Raw genomic sequence first — 22,524 nt, 5'->3', positions numbered from 1 at the left:
ATTCTGATTATAACCCCAAACTTCAGGATCTTGCATTACTTAAATCTTACTGAATTTCAGCCAAAAAATGAAAAGGAAAACAATGCTCTAGCTTTGACTGAACCAAAATTAGCAATTAATTAGCAACTAATGATAAATGCAAGTACTTAGAAATTTAGGATATGTAAAAACATTAAAGGGAAAGACTGTTTCGTTGAGGACTGTAACTTCAGTGACAAATTTCCAAAAGCCTACTTAAAGTTGCAAAATAAACAGTTTGAAATTAAATATAAGCAAAAGGAAGGTGTTTATTTCATTTAGATATAAAATTCATTTCATTTAGATATAAAATTATACAAAATCATGTTTGTCTTCAAAATAGGTGGTAGACAAGAAGTTGAGCAAGATGCTATTTTAAAATGTGTGTTAACTTTTCAAAAGCCTCATTGTACTGATCATTTGCCCAAATTGTCCTGTGCTCTCAGGTCCGTTGGGCATACTTACTGTTCCCTCTGCCTGCAGCATCCCAGCCACTCCTCAGCCCTTGTGACCTGGCTCAGATCACGTCTCCTCTGTGAATCAACTCTTTGATCCACAGCCCAAATCAACTCTGTATTTACATCTAGAAGCACTTATCAACATACATTTTTACACTGATGCATCTCTCTCATCCTACTGTGAACATATCTCATAGTTTTTGTATTTCCTGCCCTCCAAAGACCCTACCATGCAGTAAACACGCATAAATATTAATCAAATGAACATTACCTGTCTGTACCAGTGTAACTATTCCATAGAGAGTGAAGGAATTTCTAGTACGTATTTAGCACTCTCCAGCCTTTATTTAAAAATGTTATAAGAATCCAGATATTAGGAGAGATTGGAGAGGAATTAACAGGAAGAGCAAAATAATTACATTGTTTTACCTGTGGAGAGGAAGTTACAAAGAGCTCAAAAAAAAAAAAAAAAAAACTTTTGAGAAAAAAAGCAGCAAGATGATTTAGAAGAAAATATTAAAAGAGGTATTTTCTTCATGAAGAGCAACTAGGCTCTCCACAGTCAAAGGAATCCAGTAAGAACACCTTTTGATGGCAAGTATAGAGAGAGAGAGCCATTGGAAGAAGTCACTGAATATTCATAGGGGGAAATCTGCTGGCTCCTGTCACATTCTGCCACAGGCTATGCTGTGTGGGGGTGTAAAGAGCTGATGATGCCTGGCAACCTGAAATTAAGTCTCATATTAGTGTATGAAAATTGGGGAAACTTAACAACCATTATCTAAGTAATACATTTTTTTTTTTTTTTTGGAATTTGAGATTCTTCAAACCCATGTTTACCAAGGGCAGTTGTGGAGGTGGAGGTGGGGGAAACAGGATCGGAGGAAAAAATGGCGGTCCTGGCAGTGGGTAAAAGCCAAATCTCTGTAAAAAGAAACATGCTGTCAGTCGTTTCAGACAACTGTCAACTTTAAAAATGATGAACACGGCATTTGAAAATACAATGAGAAGTTTACCTGTTCACTGGTACTTCCTCCAAATTGTTCAAGCTTGTAAAACAACAACAGCAACAAGGTGAGGCAACATGTGGTAATACAGTGTTCGTTATAAAGAGATTTTATGAGAGTCAGTAACAGGCCACTATTTGGCAGTATGCCCACCAGTGGTGCACCTTCACTTCCGAAATGAAAAGCAGTTGCCTATCTAATGGGGAAAGGTCGAATTAATTTTGTCCAGTGATTTAAAAGGTGTACTTTTTGCCTTTAAACTTACTTCTGAATAATGTTTTTATTTACATTTCGTAAGAGTCATTACATGTTGCATGTAATCAACAGTGCTCTCAATTTCCTTCTGAGCATTCCGAAGTTCAAAGCGAAGGGAGTGTAGTACTGTAAATTTAAATTTTGTATCCCCAAACACAAATTTTGAATGCTCCCTCACTTTGAAAGCTCCTTGGTTAGAAAGAGTGCAGGAAAGAGGATTTCTTGTCTACTTGGTGTCCTACATGTTCAGACTACAGCTGACACAAATGACACTTGTCGAAATCATTAGTATAGATGTGCAAGGCATGGCCATAGTCAACATGAGACAGTTTGGAGTAAAGATATTGTAAATGAAACTCAATTCAAACTGCATAATTAAGACTTAGGTCACTGTGAAATAGGAGTTCTATCTTGCTAAGTTTATTTGAGAGCTGCCTGTTTTTCAGTCCTAACTGGATGAGCCAGAGGAAATCTGGCTTCATATGCATTTTTATTATCTTTGCACTACTCTGAGGTCGTTCTTACAACTCATTTTACAGACGTGGAAGCCATGGGTCAGCCCCTTGCTCAAGGTCAGATGACAGATGGCACATGGGACTGAGATTTGTCCTGAGAAGACCACTGGGCTGAAGACAAGTGATAAATTCCTGACTCTACAGTTTTCCTGGACTCTACCTTTCTCTTTCATGAAATGAAAAGATACAGGAAAGGCTCAGAAATGCTAGCCAGAAATACTCTCTCTAGACTGGAAATGGAGTGGACAATGGAGGAGGTGTACTCACGGGAATGGGCAGAGCAGTGGCAGTGCTCAAAAGGCCCGCCAAGACAAGGAATTGCATTCTGAAGGAAGAGTCTGGAATTGAAGGGTTAGAAAATCATTTTAGTTTTTTTCTAAGTCCTATTCCTGTTGTAAATAGGCTGTTTAGTTAGAGGGGTTGAAACAGTGGTCAAGCCAAAGTCTGCCTCCAGATTCAGGTTTTGTCAAGCTTAGACTAATGCTTTAAAAAACTTCGAATGCCTTTAGAGAAGAGATGCATTCTCTGGCTGATAACATTGCATACAATTCCTCCTCTTCCCTATAATCTCCCAGTTTAACCTATACCTATTCGGTCCCTGAAATTACCTGAATTTGTAACCTCTACCCACCAATCTTTAAACACCAGCGTTTCATCATGCTTCGTGGTGGGGACATATCATCACTGGCTCAAATGAGATTTTCTCCTTTTTTCTTTTTTTTTTAGATTTTATTTATTTGAGAGAGAGAGGGAGAGAGAGAGAACAAGCAGTGAGGAGGGAGGAAGAATGGGAGGGAGAGAGAGAGAAGCAGATTCCCTGCTGAGCAGAAAGCCGGATGTGGGGTTCAACCCCAGGACCCTGGGATCATGACCTGAGCTGAAGGCAGACACTTAACCCAAGTACTCCTCAAATGAGATTTCTTATATAATATACAAATAAATCCACCTTGAGCTTCTACCCACATGAGACTTACTAGACCTTTACATAGGCTGGATGCTGTTACTGACAATTATAATTTCTCAAGAAGAAAACGATAGGGGGAAAATCTTATAAGGCATAGTGGGTTGATAGACAATAGTACAATATGAGTAAATAAGAGTAATTCAAAAAAGCAAATCAGTGTGGTCTTTACTGGCCAGCAGATTCAGAAAGCAAGCATTTTTACTGTCTTAAATCACATTTAATTCAAATTGACTTACCATGTGAGTTTCAATTGAATTGAATTTTGAATTTTGAAAGAAAAATCAAATTCATCACACTCTCATTAAGACTTCACCAGCATCTGAAGCAAGGTATATTTCTTTATAAAAGTCACTCATCAACTATTTTATATATATATTTATTTTAAACTCAACTATGACTTATCTTCATGCTAATTTACTTTGCCTGAAATTAGGCAACTTATTTACCTTTCTCGTCTTTTTCAGGTTTCTCCTTTGGATCTTTCTTCCTTCGAGATCTAAACCCTAGAATTTTCTTCTTCGATAAGTGGGCTTGTTAGAAATCATAAGTTAGGGGCGCCTGGGTGGCTCAGTGGGTTAAAGCCTCTGCCTTCGGCTCAGGTCATGATCTCAGGGTCCTGGGATTGAGCCCCCGCATCGGGCTCTCTGCTCAGCAGGGAGCCTGCTTCCTCCTCTCTCTGCCTGCCTCTCTGCCTACTTGTGATCTCTCTCTGTCAAATAAATAAATAAAATCTTTAAAAAAAAAAAAAGAAAGAAATCGTAAGTTACCCGACATGAGAAAATTTTACCTTCTTTTACCTAGTGCAATAGCAGCAGTCCAGAATATACCTTGTATCTTTTTAATTACCTTTGCTTCAAATGGCCCTCAGAGCAATGAAGTCAAGGAGCAGTGTGATCTTCTAGAATCTGTATCCCCATCTAGTATTTAAGTCATATTACTAATGCCTTTCTGGTCATGGGTAATGTGAGTCACAAGATTTAAAGCTAAACTGAATAACTAGTTTCAGACTAGAAGTCCAACTTCTAAAGTATCTCACACAGAGGGCTTAAAGACTGATGACTGAGAAAATAACTTCATCTCCTTGGTTGGGATTAGAGCAATGTCTTTATCACAAACAAACCACAGTTAAAAACTGTGACCACAATGCGGCACCTGGGTGGCTCAGTGGGTTGAGGCTCTGCCTTCGGTTTGGGTCATGGTCTCGGGGTCCTGAGATAGAGCCCCGTGTTGGGCTCTCTGCTCGGCAGGGAGCCTGCTTTCCTCTCTCTCTCTGCCTGCCTCTCTGCCTACTTGTGATCTCTCTGTCAAATAAATAAATAAAATCTTTAAAAAAAATTGTGACCATCAAGAATATTAAAGTATGTCTATAATATATCATGTAGGGCAGCAATATACAAGGGAGACTTAGTTGACAGAAAATTTAAGGTTCTAAAATTTTCTATTATTAAATAATATTTGTCGGTCCAAAATGACCTTATTTTCAAATAAAACATTTTAAATAAACAGTGTCTTTATAATTAAAATCACTTTTCACTATTCTAAAACATTTAAAGTGGTAATTTAGTTCTAATACCTCCAAATATAATTTCACAGTTCCTAACAAATTCATAAATTTATAACTGTAATTAAGACTTCTCATGTCATTTCTCTGCAGCTGCAAATAAAAACATTCTGAATTTTGGAATAATTTCTAAACTTATTTCTGTAGCTGGAGAAAATTATATATAATATTTAGATTTTGATTAATCAAATTGAACTTAATTATTTAGAAATGATGGGTGTGATGTGGTCTGGTTAAGAACAAGTGACTCACAAAGCTAAGAAAATAGATAATATGATTTTGAAGTTAATCAGAGAAAATTATCCTCTTAAAAAGCAAGCTTTTCCAGGAGTTCCTTCAGATGAAATTTCTTGGGCAGATTCTCTCAGTGACTACAACAGACAAAGCTCTTAACAACCACGATGACACATTTTTGATTATTAAAAAAAAAAAAAAAAGACAATTGCATTGATCATCTTTCATTTCAGATAGGAAAATATGTAACTAAAACCATTTTATTTTCTTTTAAATATTGTTAAGTAGAATATAGAAGGTGTCAGGTTCTTTTACTGCTTTGGTTCAGACCTTGGAAAAAGCTCTATCATGGTGTCTTGTTATTTTTGCAATCTAGCCTTTACTGTATTAATAGTTATCAAAGAAGAAGAGTTCAAATGGAAACACAAAATTTCTCTTATGACCGATTTCTTGCTATCAATTTACAGTAGTAATATTTATCTCTGACTACATTGGACATTAAGACACTTCAGAGCTTTTTTACTGTCTGCATTATCTTTACGTTACTTTTATTTTGAGGACACGAAATGTGTAGAAATTTTGTACGGCCCCCCTTCCCCCAACAGCTGCATGAAAGTTAGAATTAGTTGTATTGAGCAGTGCATAATATCCATATTTTAAACTGAACTTAGTAGAAAGCACTTGAATTTATTTCTTTTCTGTTTAAATTTACAATACGACAAAGGACATTAATAAACATCTACCATTTAGCAATTGAGTATTTGTTTCCCATAGGAAACATCTCCCCCAACCACACTCACTTCTTTAAAGTAGTAGGATCTAGGAAGCATGATTATAATTTGATTTGAAGTGTGAGTTCTGAGTTGGTCTTTCACATATGGTTGTTTAAATAAATGACTGGAAATAAACTTGAGTAAGCATTTAGATTTTTATTAGGACATTAAGATGCTGAAAATAATACACATTAACAACAAAAGAACATTAAACCATTTTCTTGAAGTATACATGATATTACAAACAAAATGAATGTAGTATTTTCTTCAGGTTTTATAATTAGTAAGTATCTCAAGTGGATGCAGAGAGTGATGACTTAAACTGTTCACAAACAGTACACAGTATTTTGCATACGTTGACTTTATTTAAAGTCTTATTTCCAAAGCTAATGTTAAATGCTTGGTGCATACACTGTTAGCAAGCAATTACTCTCATTGTCTTCGCATATATTTTGCTAAATATAAATCTACAAGTATTACAACTGCATATATTTTCAGGAGTGGTCAGGAACACGGGAGGATGGTGGAATGTTTGAATTCTCTCAAATCTTTATTCAAAACAGGAGGTTTTCATCTATGTCTTCTGTAAAAAACAAAAACAAAACAAAACACACTTTCAGAAAATAGCCAGAGTAGTAATATAAACAAATAATGTCAGAGCTAGGGGATTAGAGAAACCATCTAATAAGACTGTAGGATGGTTCTTGACCCTGGTAGGGTGAAGCTTTTAAAAAGATACCATATGGTTTCAGTTGTATGTGGAATCTAAAAAACAAAACAAATGACAAAACAAAAGGCAGAAATAGAGAACGAACTGATGGCTGCCAGAGGGGATGGGTGAGGAGATGGGCAAAATGGGTGAAGGGGAGTGGGAGGTACAGGCTTCCAGTTACAGAAGTCACAGGGATAAAATAAAATAAGTCACAGGGATAAAAGGTACAGTGTAAGGAATACAATCAATGTTACGGTAATAGCTTTGTATGGGGAGCTACACTTGCAGTGAGCATAATGGTAACATATAGACTTGTTGAATCCCTATACTGCATACCTGAAATTAATGTAACATGATGTGTCAACTGTACCTCAATTAAAAAAAAAAAGATACACCCTCAAGCTGTTAGGGTACCACCCCTCAATTAGACAGAGAACACTCTCGATAATGCAAGTCACACAGCGAGGTTTATTTTCAGCTAGCTGGGGTCCAAGTATCCGCCCGTCGCAGCGGGTTTCAACAAGGACCCCAAGCACTCAAAGCCAAGGGTTTATATAGCATTTTCAAGGCACTTTTTCATAGCTACATACATATCTTGTGCCCCACTTTGACAGTTTAACTTTGTTTAACCTTTTGCCACCCCGGTGTCACCCAGGAGCCATCCTGGTGGTTAAGTGTGATTTAGGTATAGAAGGAATTTAGCTTTATTTACATTTCCTTCTGCCTCATCCTTCCTCAGTTTTATGGTGGGGAGGGCGACCTTAGGCCTCGAGGTACTGAGCCATTTGTCTCTGGAAATTGGGCCATTGAAAAGATGGCCTTTTTGTTGTAAATCACCAGGACATTTGCAAACCAAGGGAGACTCCTGTCTTGCAGGATTGTGATCTCTGCAAGTTAACTATTTGTTTTTCTTTAACATTTGGTCCCTGTGGCTCCACCACCTAACCGCCCTGCTGGTATATGATTAAGTTGTTTTTTCAGATTTTAGCTACTTTCTCTAATCTCAAGTTACGTGCGCTCTGTGGGCTGGTTAGGGACGCTCAGTAAAATGGCTTCCCGGCCTTCAGGATGGCAGGATGGCCATTCTTATGCTAACCCACTCTTACAGTGCAAGGTGCCAGCTTTTGCTTTCCAAGATGGCTGTACTTATGTCAGGGCTAGACTCGAGGTGGGTACAGCCTTGTTTTTCTTGGCCTCCACACCTGAAGCTGGTTTCCAGGACTTGTTTTTAAGCAGGGACAGTAAAATAGGTCCTTACAAAGCCTTATTCCTGGCCTCCTGAATCAGAACTTCCAGGGATGGACCAATGGCATGTATACATTTAAAAAGCTCCATTGGTAGTTCTAATGTAGGGTTGGGAAGCATTGATAGAGGCCCAGCCAAGAAAGAGCTGAGTATACTAACCTCCAAAGATTGTTAAAACATAATAGAAATAAGTAGAAGTATAGCGCCAATTAAATACAATTTCCAACCAAGTAATTATTATTTTTTGTGCATGCACGAGAGCGAGTTAGAGAGAGAGAATGCACGCACCAGAGTCGCGCCTGGGGTGGGGGCAGAGGGAGAGTGAGAGAGAATCTTAAGCAGCCCTCACAGCCAGTGTAGAGTCCAACACAGGGCTCGATCTCACAACCCTGAGGTCATGAACTGAGCTGAAACTGACAGTCAAATGCTTAATGGACTGAGCCACCCAGGTGCCCCTCCAACCAGGAAATTATAAAAGAACTTGTTGCCACACCTATGGAAGAAGACAGCAACCCTTAGGGGTTATGAGACCACTCCTACCTACGTGGCCCACCCTCACTCAATAATTGTTGAACAAATACTTAAGCAGATGAACTTGGAGTATATTAAACTAATACCCTGTCTGGAACACCAGGTAATTTTCCTGCCCAATACAAGCCTGTAGCTAAGAATAGGAAACATTACAAACTTTGGCATATTTCTTTTGAACAATGGCTTCATTTTGTAAAATCGACATTTTAGGCTCACTACTTGTAAATTTACTTACTGTTGTGCTCATACTTCTTGTCTTCTTTCCGTTGTTTGGATGAGAGATATCCCTCCTACTGAACTTTAGGCTAATTCTCTGCCTGTGCCCAGGATCTCTTCTGACCTCTGAAATTCTCCCCTAATTTCCCTCTTTTGCTTCTTTTTCTTATATCTTCTACCTTTCCTTCCTCCCCGGGCCCTTCCTATTAGCATTTAAATACGCTGCATATCCGCCTTGAGAACAGTGCCTGGCTCCATGTGGACCATCAGGAAACATCTGTTAAATGAATGAATGGGCCAGTACTCAAGCTTATTTTATTCCCTGAAGTGCTTCTCTCAACTTTATATCCCTCTTTAGCTCTATCCTGCCTTCAAATAGCCACTGTTTACCATTTCTCATCTATTCTTTCTCAGTCTATAGAACCTGGCTTCCATCTCTACCATTCCTCCAAAATCGCTCTTACTAGGGCCACCCAGAATATCCTTAGGTCTGTGTAAAAGGAATATTCTTCTTAGTCTTTTATCTTGACATCTCAGCAGAATCTGGCACTGTGATCTCTTCCTCCTCTTCAAAAACCTCCTTTGACAAGGCTCTATCCTGTTTTCTTTCTTCCTTTCAGGAGACTTTTCATTCTCTTTCGTGAGCTCCTTCTTCCTCCTCTATCTATCATCCAGATGTTGTTCCTTGGTGTTCAACCCTAGAGCCTTCTCCATGTAACTCAACACATTTTTCTTGGGAAAGCAATTCCTTTCTATGGTGCTAATTACTTTCTGTATGCTCATAATACTCAAATATGTACTTAAGTTCCAAAATCCCATCTTGAAAAGCTGACTCATGTATTTATCTATCAACTGCACATTGTCTCCCACGTACTTAAAAGTTCAACATGTCATAAATGGAAGTTATCATCTTCCCCAAATCTGCTTCTGTTCTTGTGTTTTCTATCTCTGTGTCTCTGTTTACCTGCCTGGCCTGAGCAGGGAACCTGAGTGTCATACTTCTCTTCCTCTCAATTTCTTTACTGTCTGCTCTCTGCCCCCACATATTTCCTAGCAAACATTGTCTTAGATATATAGATATAGATATAAAAATATCTACAGATATAGATACAGAAATATCTATACACATTGAATATGTTTATATTCTTGAATATACCTGGAATATGTTTATATTTTTAAATACATCTTGAATAGGTTTCCTTCTTTCCCCCCACTGTAACTGCTCTAGTTCAAGTTCTCATCAACTCTGCCTGAACTTACCACAAGTCCTCTCAACTCTTCTCGGGCTTCTCCACAATGTAACCAAAAGAATCTTTCTTAAATACAGATCTAGTGAAATCACTCCCTTGTTTAAAACACTTTCATGATCCTCCAGTACTCTTAGGATAATGTCTTTAACTGGTTTAGTTGGACCTGCATGATCTGACTCGTTTGCTCTGTTGGTCTCACTTGGAAGGTTCTTCCGAAGATTAAAGTGGATACATGGTATGTCATGGGCACTAAATAAGTAAGACTCCTTCACCTTTTAATTAAACCTCATTTTTACACATAAGGAAAATGAGACTTGCTGAGGTTAAGCGGTATGCCTTAATTCACATAGCTAGTGAATGACAGAGCAGGAATATTTGAGCACATCTAGCTCAGATAAAAGTCAGTTAAAATTCAGGAAAACACTGGCTAAAATTTATCTCGTCCTTCTGTGGATTTCTCATCCATGAGGGAAGGAAGGACGTGCTTAGAAATATTTAGTTTTGTTTTCCCTAGCTACTTCCCAAAGCAGTAACTTGTTTACTTATTCTGACTGAGTATTAAATATCTGCTTTATTGGTTGACTATGTGATACTTCTTTCCCTTCTTCAAAATAATGTAATCATGGCCAAACCACAGTGAACAAACAAGATCATTAGGAGCTTTTCGAGTCACTGAAGTCTAAGCCCTTCCGGCTCCTCCCAGACAACCACCCTGCACAGAGCCCGAGTTAGACTACATGCTGAAAAGGTGCCCGAAGTTTCGGAACAGCGAAGCACAACTGGTTTCCTTAAATAAAGGGCCTCTGTTCCAGTTCGATCACTCCATTAAAATCAAGTGCAATATTAAAGGGCATACACAAATATGTCCTGTCCCAGCTAAGTTTTCCCCCTCTTGATAATGGTGGAGTAGAGGGAGTAGGATGGGGTGGCTTTACTTGGGTATATTTTGTCCTTTTTTAAAAATTTAAACTCAATTAGCCAGCATATAGTACCTCATTAGTTTCAGATGTAGTGTTCAATAATTCATCAGTTGCGTATAACACCCAGTGTTCATCACTTCATGGGCCCTCCTTAATGCCCATCACCCAGTTACCCCATCCCCCACCTACCTCCCCTTCAGCAACCCTCAGTTTGTTTCCTAGAGTTAAGAGTCTCTCACGGTTCCTCTCCCTCTGATTTCTTCCCATTCAGTTTTCCCTCCCTTCCTCTATGATCCTCTGCACTATTTCTTATATTCCACATATGAGTGAAACCGTATGATAATTGTCTTTTCTGATTGACTTATTCCCCTTAGCATCATATCCTCCAGTTCTATCCACGTTGATGTAAATGGTAAGATTTCATCCTTTCGGATAGGTGAGTAATATTCTATTGTATATATATACTGCATCTTCTTTGTCCATCCATTTGTCAATGGACATCTGGGCTCTTTCCACAGTTTGGCTATTATGGACATTGCTGCTATACACATTCAGGTGCAGGTGTCCCTTTGGATCACTATGTTTGTGTCTTTGGGGTAAATACCCAGTAGTGCAAATGTTGGGTCATAGGGTACCTCAATTTTTAACTTCTTGAGGAACTACCATACTGTTTTCCAGAGTGGCTGTATGAAAAGCCCACAGCGAACACCATTCTCAATGGGAAAAAACTGAGTTTTTCCCTAAGGTCAGGAACACACCAGGGATGCCCACTGTCAGTAGCTGTTCAACATAGTACTAGAATTCCTAGCCTCAGCGATCAGACAACAAAAAGAAATAAAAGTGCTTGGGATGTCACATCCATATTGGCAAAGTAGAAGTCAAACTCTTGCTCTTCACAGAAGACATGACACTTTATGTGGAAAACCCAAAGACTCCATCCCCAAACGGCTAGATTTCAAACTCTGTCCTTTTTAACATAGCAATTAGAAAAGGCAGTTTCAGCCATTTTTAGGAATATATTTGAATTTATAAGTACTGTGCTTATAGATGTTAGAAAGGAAATTGGTATTATTTATGCAGGTCTCAGTCCTACTAGCTTGTTAATTTCCTATCAGTGTTAACAGGATATAAACAGTATGTCATGGCCCACCTCCAAGAGCTCCTCCCATATTATAGCAGGGTTGTCTGTCTGACCAACAGAATATAGAAGAAGTAATGTATGTTACTCATGCAGTTAGGTTATAAAAGACATTATAGCTTCAGTCTTGGATTCTCTCACTCTCTGTTTTCTCTCTCATCACCCCCTCTGGAGGAAACTAGATGTGGTGCTGTTAGCAATCCCATGGAGAAGACCACATGGTGAGGAAACGAAGCCTCCCAACATAGTGGCCTTGTGGGTGAGCTTAGAGCAGATCCCAAGCCAGAACCATCCAGGTAAACTAATCTTAGATTCCCGATCTTGGAAACTGTGAGATTTTAAGCTCCTAAGTTTTAGAGTAATTGGTTTTGCAGCAATAGGCAACCAATACACAACAGTTGGTGCTCACAGAAATACACATTCTTTGCTCATTACAATCGTGTTTATTTCACAGAACAAAATTGCAGAGGAAAAGAGCTAAGCTTTTCTGCTTACCTATTTATCAACAAGTAAATTCTCCTACTCTCAGCTCTTTTCTTTAATATCAAGGCATTCTACATACCATGAAGAATATTTTTAAAGTGAAGGTCACACAAGTTACCTCTTTTTGGGAAATTCTGACCTTTGATGAACTTACTTTTCTTTATTGATTGGCTGGACATTCATCCTACTCGTATGTTGTGAACATGTGTATAAAACCCTTGCTTTAGAGATTTGATGTTTACTGTTGATTTACATTGTGCAAGCGATTCTGATTTTTCATTTTTTTGAACATCTTTCATATCTTGGTCATTAAAAACATGCTTGCTCATAAAAATCAGCCTTAACTTAGGAAAATAAAAGGAAATACATTAAGACATAACCTAGCAAAACAAATGTCTAAAATAAGTTCCTCCATCACAGGAGTAAAGAAAGAACCCTTTGATGATGACGATGATGATGATGATGATGATGATTTTATTATCATCATTTATATTATTATTATTACAACTACTATTATTTTTGTCATTGAAGATGCAGTCATGGATTAAAGGCATAATATCTGGACACATCCTATTGTGATAGGAGGCCCAATCTTTAGTGTATCCATAATGAATTCTAAAATCTTTCTGACATCTCCCACTGGCAGAATCAGACTTGTTTTACTCTTTACCTATGATTTTTAGAAGTTTGGACCAATACTCTGGCTAAGAAAGGATATAAAATCCTCCCTCCTTTCTCAGATGGGTGGCCTTCTGATATTTGGCACAGCTCTCGGGATTAATGTCATTTTCTTTGGTTTAGCCAACTGCTAAGACTTCGATGTATCATAAAAAAAGTATCGTAACGGAAGTAGGCAAGAAGCTTGCCATGACAGTGTGTGCACCGAAGGAGTCCTACCTGTGGTGCTGCCACCTTCCTGTCTGGAGGTTTCCATCTGAGGATGCTGCAGAACCTCTCTAGGAGGGCTGCAGGGCTTAGGGCTCTGCTGGAGAAAAGGACACCCCTTTCCCCAGGCTGATGATGAATTTACCTTCTTTAATTCCAAAACAGTGGCCCCACTCCATCAGGGTGATGTGCTTATCCTTGTTGGGGTCACACTCCTCAAAGAAGCGAGTTATGCAGTGTTCCATGGGCACCAGAGATGCTCGCAAAGGAGCAAGCTCAGAATGAGTCAAGACTCTGCAATAAAGTGAATGACACTATGTTAAAGAGTAGCTTATATATTAAAGTTAATTTTTAGAATAACCAAGGCATTTTACTTCCACAAGGCTGATAAGTATGCCAAATAAATAGTACACTCATGAAAAACTGCAAATGAAATAAACTATTTAGGGGTAAGATAGACAGTGCTTGGGATGTCACAAGGTTTCCTTCCTCACTGGGAAGTATCCTCCCACCATCTTAAATTTACAGGGATGCCCCCACCAGCCATCATGTTTGTACAACCTGGCTCTTACCCAATGACCACAACTGATTGTTCTAGGTGTAGGCATTTGACCCAAGTTGGGCCAATCAGCTTATCTTGGGAATTTAGGATTAAGAATGAGAAAGAATAGAAGGAGTTTCTGTTGCAGGCTAGGTCTTAACACCTAAACCTGGGAATCGTGGTGTGGCCATATTCTGTTCTTTTCAAAACAGTTTTGTGTTTAGACACCTAACCACATATTTTTGGGATTGCAGTGTTCTAAATCAGAGCTGGGAAACTTCTAAATTTGTTTAGAATTATCTTTGTACAGATAACTAAGACATTATGTCAGGGCGATGACCTAGTAATGGAAAGGTAAAGAGTTTTTACCTGTCCATAGGATGTTGGTCGAGTTCACCAAACTGCCAGTGCACAGGATATACATACATGTGGTAGTTTTTCTTAAAGTCCCTTAAGAGAAGGTCAATGGAATGGTCCCCAGCCAAGAGCCTCTTTTCATCCAGGTAAATTTTCTTGACCTGGTATTAGGAAGGGAGAAAATCATCAGGGAATCAGACAAGTGTAATTGAATTACCATTTGCTAAACTTTACTTAAAGAGTAATAGTGACACGACAGGAAAATAAGCCCAGACCATCATATGAGACCAAATAAAATACTTTTTTTTTTTAAAGATTTTATTTATTTATTCGACAGAGAGAGAGATCATAAGTAGGCAGAGAGGCAGGCAGAGAGAGAGAGAGAGAGGAGGGGAAGCAGGCTTCCTGCTGAGCAGAGAGCCCGATGCGGGGCTCGATCCCAGGACCCTGGGATCATGACCTGAGCCGAAGGCAGAGGCTTAACCCACTGAGCCACCCAGGCGCCCCTAAAATACTTTCTAATCAACACTATCGATTTTCTTAGTTCTACAGAGAATAACAGCTAACATTAAAAAAAAAAAAAACCCAAAAACCCACAACCTGTGGTTTTTCAGAAGAGATTTAAGTATTTTTTGATTTTTCTTTTAACCAGATACTATTCATCACAGTAGGAAAAGGTTTTAATGAAAGGGGCTGAACTGACTCACGCAAAAGCACTGGTTAGTAAAAAGTCTTCTTTTTCCCCTGGTGGCATACTCCATTCTTAGTTCTCTGTGTATTTTTGTCCAGTGTGTGCTTACAATCAGTCTAGCTGTTGTGTGACACCACTTGCCATTCTCATTAGAATTTCTCTGTTTTGTATCTAATGCTCTCAAGGTTTTCATGGTGATGTGTTAAAGAGAGAGGACAGACATTATTTCCAGGCAATTCATGTAAAACTCTCAACTTGTGATGTTACTCATGAACTAACTGGAAGCAATTTGAATAGAACTTCTACTTATTCCCAGGGCCTTCTCCACCAACCTCCCTCCTTGTTACCATGAATGAACTTCCTGTGCTCTGAATATAAGCCCGACCTTTCACAGGTGCTCAGGAGCCTGCCTGTCCCTTTTCACCTCTTCAAGAACACTCAGTGGCAGCTGGGCACCTTTTCTACCCCTCATTAGTTTTTCCTTCTTTACTGGATTACTGGAGAGGCATACAAACGTCCTCTACCATCTCCCACTGGTAGATGGGACTCATATTCCCTTCCATCTGCCCCCCATTTCACTTTTCACCTTTATAGCAAATGCTGTGAAAATATTGTATTTGCTGCTTCCACATCTTTTCTCCTATTCTCTTTTGAACCCTGCCCACTCAGGCTTTTCTCCTCTCCATTCTGCAAAAACAGCTTCTGTCAAGGTCAACTCTGGGACCACCACATGCCAAATCAGTGGCCCACTCAGTCCTCATGTTAGAGCCTGTAAACAGCATTTGACACAGTTAATTCACAGCTTCCTTTTTGCTTAATTTTTTCTTCAGAGCACATTTTATCCCATCTGATTTTTCTTACACATATGTTTGCATATTTATTTACATGTTTATATATGTGCATGTATGTTCATATTTGCAATATGTATATACATACATACATCTACACACACACACACACACTTATTTGTTCAGAGTCTCTTTGTCTAGGATGTAAGGTCATGAAGGCAGAGATTTTGTTTGGTTTATTGCTGTATCTCCAGTACATAAATGAATTCCAGCTACCTAAGATGCACTCAATAGCTATTTGATGAAAGAATTTTCTCTGAGAACTTCTGGAATAAATATTCTAAACTTTAAAAACTTGCTATATTACTGACTTTGCAAGTAATATAGCATAGTAAGGAATTTCTCTTATACCATAAATCTGTATGGCCTAGGAAGGCAGAAAATATGTTTAAATTTAAATACTATGCCTGGCCCTGAATATAGAAATGCTGAATTGAGGTTTACTTTGCTCAACCAGGGCTTGCTCTGGGCGTGAGTTAAAGAGTCCTTGCTCGGGCCACCGCCCTTTGAGTAGGAATGGGGTGGTTTGGCCATGTCTCAAGCCTTGTGGCATGAATGGTGACCCCTACTATTCTGTTAGTATGAATGAACTTACCAGGTGCAGGGGGAGACAAAGTGGGCTCTTGCTGATATGCAGAGGGAGGTAGGTCCCTCTTCCTCCCACCCACACATCTTTTTTCCTCAGGCCCTGTAGGTAGACACTTAGGGATCTGACCCCCAGATGACTTTGGATAACTTACTTTATTTCTCTGCTTCTCATTTAGATATCCAGCATGTTCAGGGTTTGCCTCATAGAGCTGCATGAGGATATTCTTGAGCCAGTCTCTCATCCTTAGGGGAAACTGAGTCACTTCAAAGTCTGTACAAATAGGAATGGCTGTTCCAAGAAGAAAGAAAAGGGATTTTTTTTAAAAAGACTATTTATTTATTTGATAGAGAGAGAGAGAGAGAGAGAGCGAGAGAGGGAACACAAGTAGGCGGAGTCAGAAGGGGAAAGCAGGCTTCCCGCCAAGCAGGGAGCCCGATGCAGGGCTTGATCCCAGGACCCTGGGACCATGACCTAAGCCGAAGGCAGTCGCTTAATGACTGAGCCACCCAGGCGCCCCAAGAAAAGAGATTTTAACCTTTAGGTCCTACTCCTATCTTAAGGCAAGTCGTCACAACAGAAAGTCTAACAACATCCGGTGGCCGAGCGCTCCCTCACTGTCTTACCACCACAACAGTGTGCTTAACCATGGCGGCCCAGCAGGACGTGCTTTATAAACACCCCAGACACGGCTTCCATTCAAGGAAATTCTGATGTGATTGCTTTGGAGTGGAAGCTTGGGCATCAGGATGTTTTAAAAGATCCAAAGAAAATTTTGATACACAGGCAAGGCTGAGAACCACTGTTCTAGAATCAGAAAGTGGGCATGTAGAGGTAGAGGACACAAGAACTCTTCATTAGTAGAAAAAGGACAAAAGTGGAAGTTAGATTATTCTGTGGTAACAAATAATGTTCAATCTCAGTGGCTTAAAAGAACAAAGGGTTTGGTTCTTTTTCTTAGTTTTATTGAGATGTAAGTGAGTAAGTTCAAGCTTACTGTGTAAGTTCAAGGTGTACAGCCTAATGCCTGACATCCATATTTTGTGCTAGGTCTACTACAATAAGTTTAGTTAAATGTTATCATCTCATCCAGTCACAAAAATTTTTACTTTTCCTTGCATGAGAACTCTCAGGATCTACTCTCTGAGCAACTTTCAGATGTACCATTTAGCGGTGTTAACTACCATCACTGTTTTGGACGTTTGAGTCCATACAAGTTGGCAAGAGGTCTCTGCTCATGGCAGTCTCTCTGGGGCTCAGAATCATGAGGACACCACCGTCTCCAGACAAGGTTGGGGCAACATAGAAAGCACACACTAGCTCTTAAATACATCTTCTCAGAACTCACATGGAGGCTTTTGACTGAAATTTCATTGAGCAGCTCATATGGCCACATTTAACATCCAGAGGGCTGGGAAATTTAATACTCCTGTGCATCAGGAAGGAGAAGAGAACTGGAAATATTAGTGAGCATGGTTAATGTGGAGAATTACTTAGTGATAAGGAGATCCAAACACACTTGAGAGTATCTTGGGGGAAGGAAGACAATTAAGAAAACTTCTGGAAGGATATATTGTTATAAAACTTCTTGGCGGAGACTTAACATACATTGGAAAGAGGACAAGTAATTCAGCAAAATTCCAATGACTTGTCTCAGTTATTAAGTGGTAACATTACCATAGTGGTTCTGAACCCTGGCTGCACGTTAGAATTGTCTAGGTTACTTTAAAAACAAATGAAAAAACAATGCCAAAGCCCCAACCCCGTCCAACTCTATCAGTCTCTTATAATTAAAGCCTGGACATTTTTCTTTTTCTTTTCTCTTCTTTTTTTTTTTTTTTAGATATTTTTTTAAATTTATTTGACAGACAGAGATCACAAGTAGGCAGAGAGGCAAGCAGAGAGAGAGGGGGCGGAATCAGGCTCCCTGCTGAGCAGAGAGCCCGATGTGGGGCTCCATCCCAGGACCCTGGGATCATGACCCGAGCTGAAGGCAGAGGCTTTAACCCACTGAGCCACCCAGGCGCCCCTGGGCATTTTTCTTTCTCTTTTTCTTTTTTAAAGTCTCTCTAGTAGATTTTAGTGAGCATCCTAGGTTCAGAACTACATTATTAGCCTTTTTCCGTTTGCATGTATGAGTATGTATATATATTATTCAGATATGCAGAGATTCACCCCAATCCTCTCAGCAATGGTGGTTGGCAGAATAGTGATGGAATCTTACATTTGCAGGCTCCAAAATAATCCAGCTGTAGTTGGTGCCCTTTTTTGGTCCCTTCCAGTTTACATTTAGTAGCAAACAGATGACAGGAGCTAGCATAGGTCTGGTTGTCAGTGCCACAAACCTAGGACAGACACGTGTGAGAAAAAGCTCATGTTTCTGAATGTACACTGGGGAAAGACCCTGCTCCTTAATGTTTATAGACTGACTGATCAACTGTACCAACAATGTGGTCAGGTAAGTGAAGTTATTAAGATAACTGTCCCATTTGGTTAAAAAAAAAAAAAGAAAAGAAAAGAAAAGAAAAGAAAAGAAAAATCAACTAAATTATACCAGGGTGAAGAATTTAGCTTTAGATAAGCTCAGTAGAATGCAAACTGCAGATGTTCCGAGGATACAATGAATTTTAAAATGAGTTCTAAAGATCAATGCCATTATTACCTTTTTAGGGCACTGTAGAAACTCCTTGGTTTTGCTGGTATTTGTTCCTGTTCAACATTATTTCAAGTATTAGATGATAACCAGGACATCTGCCTTTTTTTTTTTTTTTTGCCAAATATTTCAATTGCAAACCACTTTCATTCAAATTGCTATTTGGGACCCTTTAGAGACCCTTTTGTAGAATACTTACCTGGTCAAGGAGTTTTGTAGGAGGACAGGTCACTGAATCTTGGCAAACACAGTGGGGTTTTCCCTGTTGGTCAGCCTTACAGATGTGTCCTCTTTTACACTGGAAGTTCATGCAAGAATCTAACAGAAAATTTTGGACAAGAAGCATGAGCAAAGCTGAACTGAGGATGCAATCTCAAATTCATCCGGATGATTAGCTCTGTTTGCATTAAGGAGAAAAAATTGGGGAAAATATTAGAAACCATTTTAATGGACATGTTAATGTCAAGATAGGGCCCTCTGGCATTAGACTGTTTTACACAATAGTTAAGATTTTCTGTGCACTTTGAATTGGGAATTTAAAAACAACAACAACAACAACAACAAAACCAAACAAACAAAAATTAAAAAGAACAAACAGCTCTTCTTGGCCTGCCTACAATGGCCATAGTCTGGAGTCTATATTTCAAGGCTGTCCAAGTTGGTCAGAAGTTAAATAAGTCATGAAATTTTTATCATGTTGAAATTAAAAATGTTTGTGATTGGGGTATGCAATTGGGAATTAGGTCTGAATTAAATAAGGTGTCTAAATTCACTAATAAGTTATGGATTTGAGATTAAATAAGGTAGAATTCATTCTTCTCAGAAGCAAAAGGATTTTGGAAAAAAGAAGAATCTAGCTTTCATACTAGTATTACAATAAGACTTCCAGTTTGTAAACACATTTGCCCATAGTCGTATATCAGATGTGTGCAAGCGAATGTCAACAACTTATGGGCACATTTCCTTGGGGAGGATTTGGGAGAGGAAATTTCTGTGAAGCAGTGACAAATGATGGAATGGGGACAGCCTAAGTAACCATTCCATTTCTTCCTTGATACTGCTACAAGCTGCCTGCTTAGCCCGTACTCACCCCTACCATGCACCATTCTGTTGTCTTCATATGAACTTTCATCTTCTTTTGGAGAGCTCTCTGCTTTCTTGGCCTTTATAATAACAAGAGCAGAAGCTGAAGTCGATTTAGGGGAAAGCCATTATAATTTGTATTCCCACTGCATACCTTCACAAAGCTTTTCATACCCAAATCATTTCAGATCTCAAAAAGGTACCAGCTGTAATTGTGAAAATAGCAACACTTGGAGAACAGGAGCCATTTGTGTCTTCAACTGGATTCAGTGCTATATCTCTGGGGATGACTCAATCAAAGTTGGAACTAACATCTGGAGCAAAGTTGGAACCTTCCCTTTGGATTTGGGAAAACAGTAGAAATGTAGTATTATCGTGTGATTCCATAGCTAAGACACATTTACATCAGTAATCCCTATGAAGCTGTTGATAAAGTTTTCTTATCAGATTCCCTTTTTTTATTTTTTCAAGATTTACTTTTTTATTTTAAAGAGGGAGAGAGTAAGTGGGGGGAGGAGGAGCAGGGGAAGAAGGAGAGAGAAACTCAAGCATGTTCCATGCTAAGCGTGGAGCCCTACATGGGGCTCAATCTCACGATCTTGAGATCAGGACCTGAATTGAAACCAAGAGTTGGATGCTTAACCAACGGAGCCACCCAGGGGCCCCAGGGTTCTGAAGGGTAATAAAACTCTTACCATAAAATGGCAGCAGAGGGCTCAGAAAACAAGGTTACTGTTGACTTTGGCCACCAAAAGCTATGTCAAGTCCTACTGGGTGGCTGCTAGTGTTTTGCATGAAAGCTCGGAATGATTAAAACCCAATAACAATATGCTTCTCCCCAACTCCCACTCTGCTGAGGTTTGCTTAATAAAGTTATAGCTGAAGTCTTTATTCTTAATCCTTATAGTTAAATCAACAGACATTCCTGGATCTCTTACTATGTTAGAGGCATTTTGCTAGACATTGGTGATTCAACTTGAATATTACATTGCATCTACTCTCTAGACATTGGAGCAATAGTTGTCAGTGTCTCCCAACCCTCAGATCTGTCAGAGTTTACCATTCTAGTTCACTCCAGCCACTTTCAATTGCCTGTATCTGTGCCTCTGTGCTCAAAATATCATGGCAATCTATCTGGCCTGTTCAAAGGAGAGACCAAAAGTGCTGGGGAATTAATACCTCTCCTAGCAATTCTCAGTCTGCATAAAGCTCTAGCTCCCTCACTCTCCAGATGGGGTAATTCAGAGAAGTGTGCTTTACATGGCTTTAATTATGTACCTTTGATTAGCTTCCTTTCCTTCCCTGTATCATGTTCCACTCCTCTTTGTTCCCTGAACTTGTCAAACTGTACTAAAATCCAGGATCCGCTTCTAGGGGAACCCAAACAAAACAGGCACTTTCAGCCTAGTGATGAAGATACAGAGGGAAATAAGTAATTTTGATGTATTTTCATAATGTGCCGATAGAGATAGGCATAGGAGACTGTGAGAGCACAGAGAAAGGTCATGGCTATGTCTTGATAAAGCTAACTGCTCTATCGGAAAAGCATTATTGTAAAGAGTCTCACCTCTTGGTATTCTCCAGGCTCACTGGCATCTACGTTCCCATTCTCATGTGCTCGCTCTCTCTCTTTTTCTTCTTCATATTTGAGGTTATAGGCAATGGATTGAGATCTTTCAGCCTCTACGAAGGTCTCACTTGGGATGAATTCGTAGTCATCACCTGCATCGTGTCTGGGGTCATCATCACCATCAGCATTAACTCCGTGATTTCTGGGCATGATGTTACCAGCTTCGGTAGGCTCCACAGGCAGAGCTTCAGAAACAGACTTCTTATCTATCTCCTCATGGTTGCTGATAACATCAGGTTTTTCTTCTTGGCTCTGCCATTCAGCATCTTGATTGTGCTTGTTAATTTTTGATGCAGTTTCATCTTCCATTTCTGCATTGGAACTATCCTCTTCTTGTTCTTGGTTACCCTGATCAAATTCATCTTTCTGCATCTTGCTTACTTGAGTTGGCTGATTGGACTCTTCCAAAACATCATCAGATTGGGTACTGTCTTCTTCCTCCTTGCTGTTAGAATGCTCCTTGGGAAGTTCTCTCCCCCTTTCTTGGTTATCGTTGTGGGTACCAACTTCTCCGGGTTCTTCTTCCCCTTCCTCTTCTCCATTGGGAATATTTGGATCCTGCTCTTGGTTTCCTTGATCACTTACATCTTGGCTATCTTTGTTGCTCCTATTCAGCTGAGGATGTAAATCATTTATTGGTTGTTCCTGTTCTTTTTCTGTTTTTGTAATGCTTTCTTGTTGGTTAGGATCTATAGTGGAACTAATATTAGGAGCAAGGGAATCAATGTTCTCTGGGACTTTTTTCTTTTGAGGATCACCCCCATCTTCTTGTAGGTCCAATGTACCTTCAGATGGTATATACTCCAAATTCTCACTTAAGTCACTTTCACTTTCCTCTTCATCCTGTAATCTGAGCTCTGGACTGTAACTCTGGTCCTGATCTGCTGACTGGTCATGATTTTCCTCCTTTGACTTTAGTAATGAAGATTTTTCAGCCTTAAAAGAAAATAAGTTTACTCTTGAAACAAAT

The 22,524-nt window shown here is 39.3% G+C and overlaps 1 protein-coding gene across 1 annotated transcript in view; it reads right to left on the bottom strand.

Annotated features, from left to right (window-relative positions):
- Window positions 1–5,921: 5,921 nt before the first annotated feature.
- Window positions 5,922–22,524, bottom strand: part of SPARCL1 (SPARC like 1) — a 47,510-nt gene continuing 30,907 nt past the window's right edge. Inside the window, exons 4-11 of the mRNA XM_032861945.1 lie at window positions 21,492–22,490; window positions 19,932–20,004; window positions 19,041–19,159; window positions 18,413–18,533; window positions 16,343–16,479; window positions 14,076–14,224; window positions 13,311–13,459; window positions 5,922–6,368 (exon numbers count right to left, since the gene is read on the bottom strand). Of these exons, the coding sequence (XP_032717836.1) occupies window positions 6,340–6,368; window positions 13,311–13,459; window positions 14,076–14,224; window positions 16,343–16,479; window positions 18,413–18,533; window positions 19,041–19,159; window positions 19,932–20,004; window positions 21,492–22,490 (1,776 nt within the window). The 3' untranslated portion in view covers window positions 5,922–6,339. The remainder of the gene's footprint in view (window positions 6,369–13,310; window positions 13,460–14,075; window positions 14,225–16,342; window positions 16,480–18,412; window positions 18,534–19,040; window positions 19,160–19,931; window positions 20,005–21,491; window positions 22,491–22,524) is intronic.

Source organism: Lontra canadensis, unplaced genomic scaffold, assembly GCF_010015895.1.
Source record: "Lontra canadensis isolate GAN:19392208 unplaced genomic scaffold, GSC_riverotter_1.0 scaffold1, whole genome shotgun sequence".
Lineage (NCBI taxonomy): Eukaryota > Metazoa > Chordata > Mammalia > Carnivora > Mustelidae > Lontra > Lontra canadensis.
This window is presented reverse-complemented; position numbering and strand designations above follow the sequence as displayed.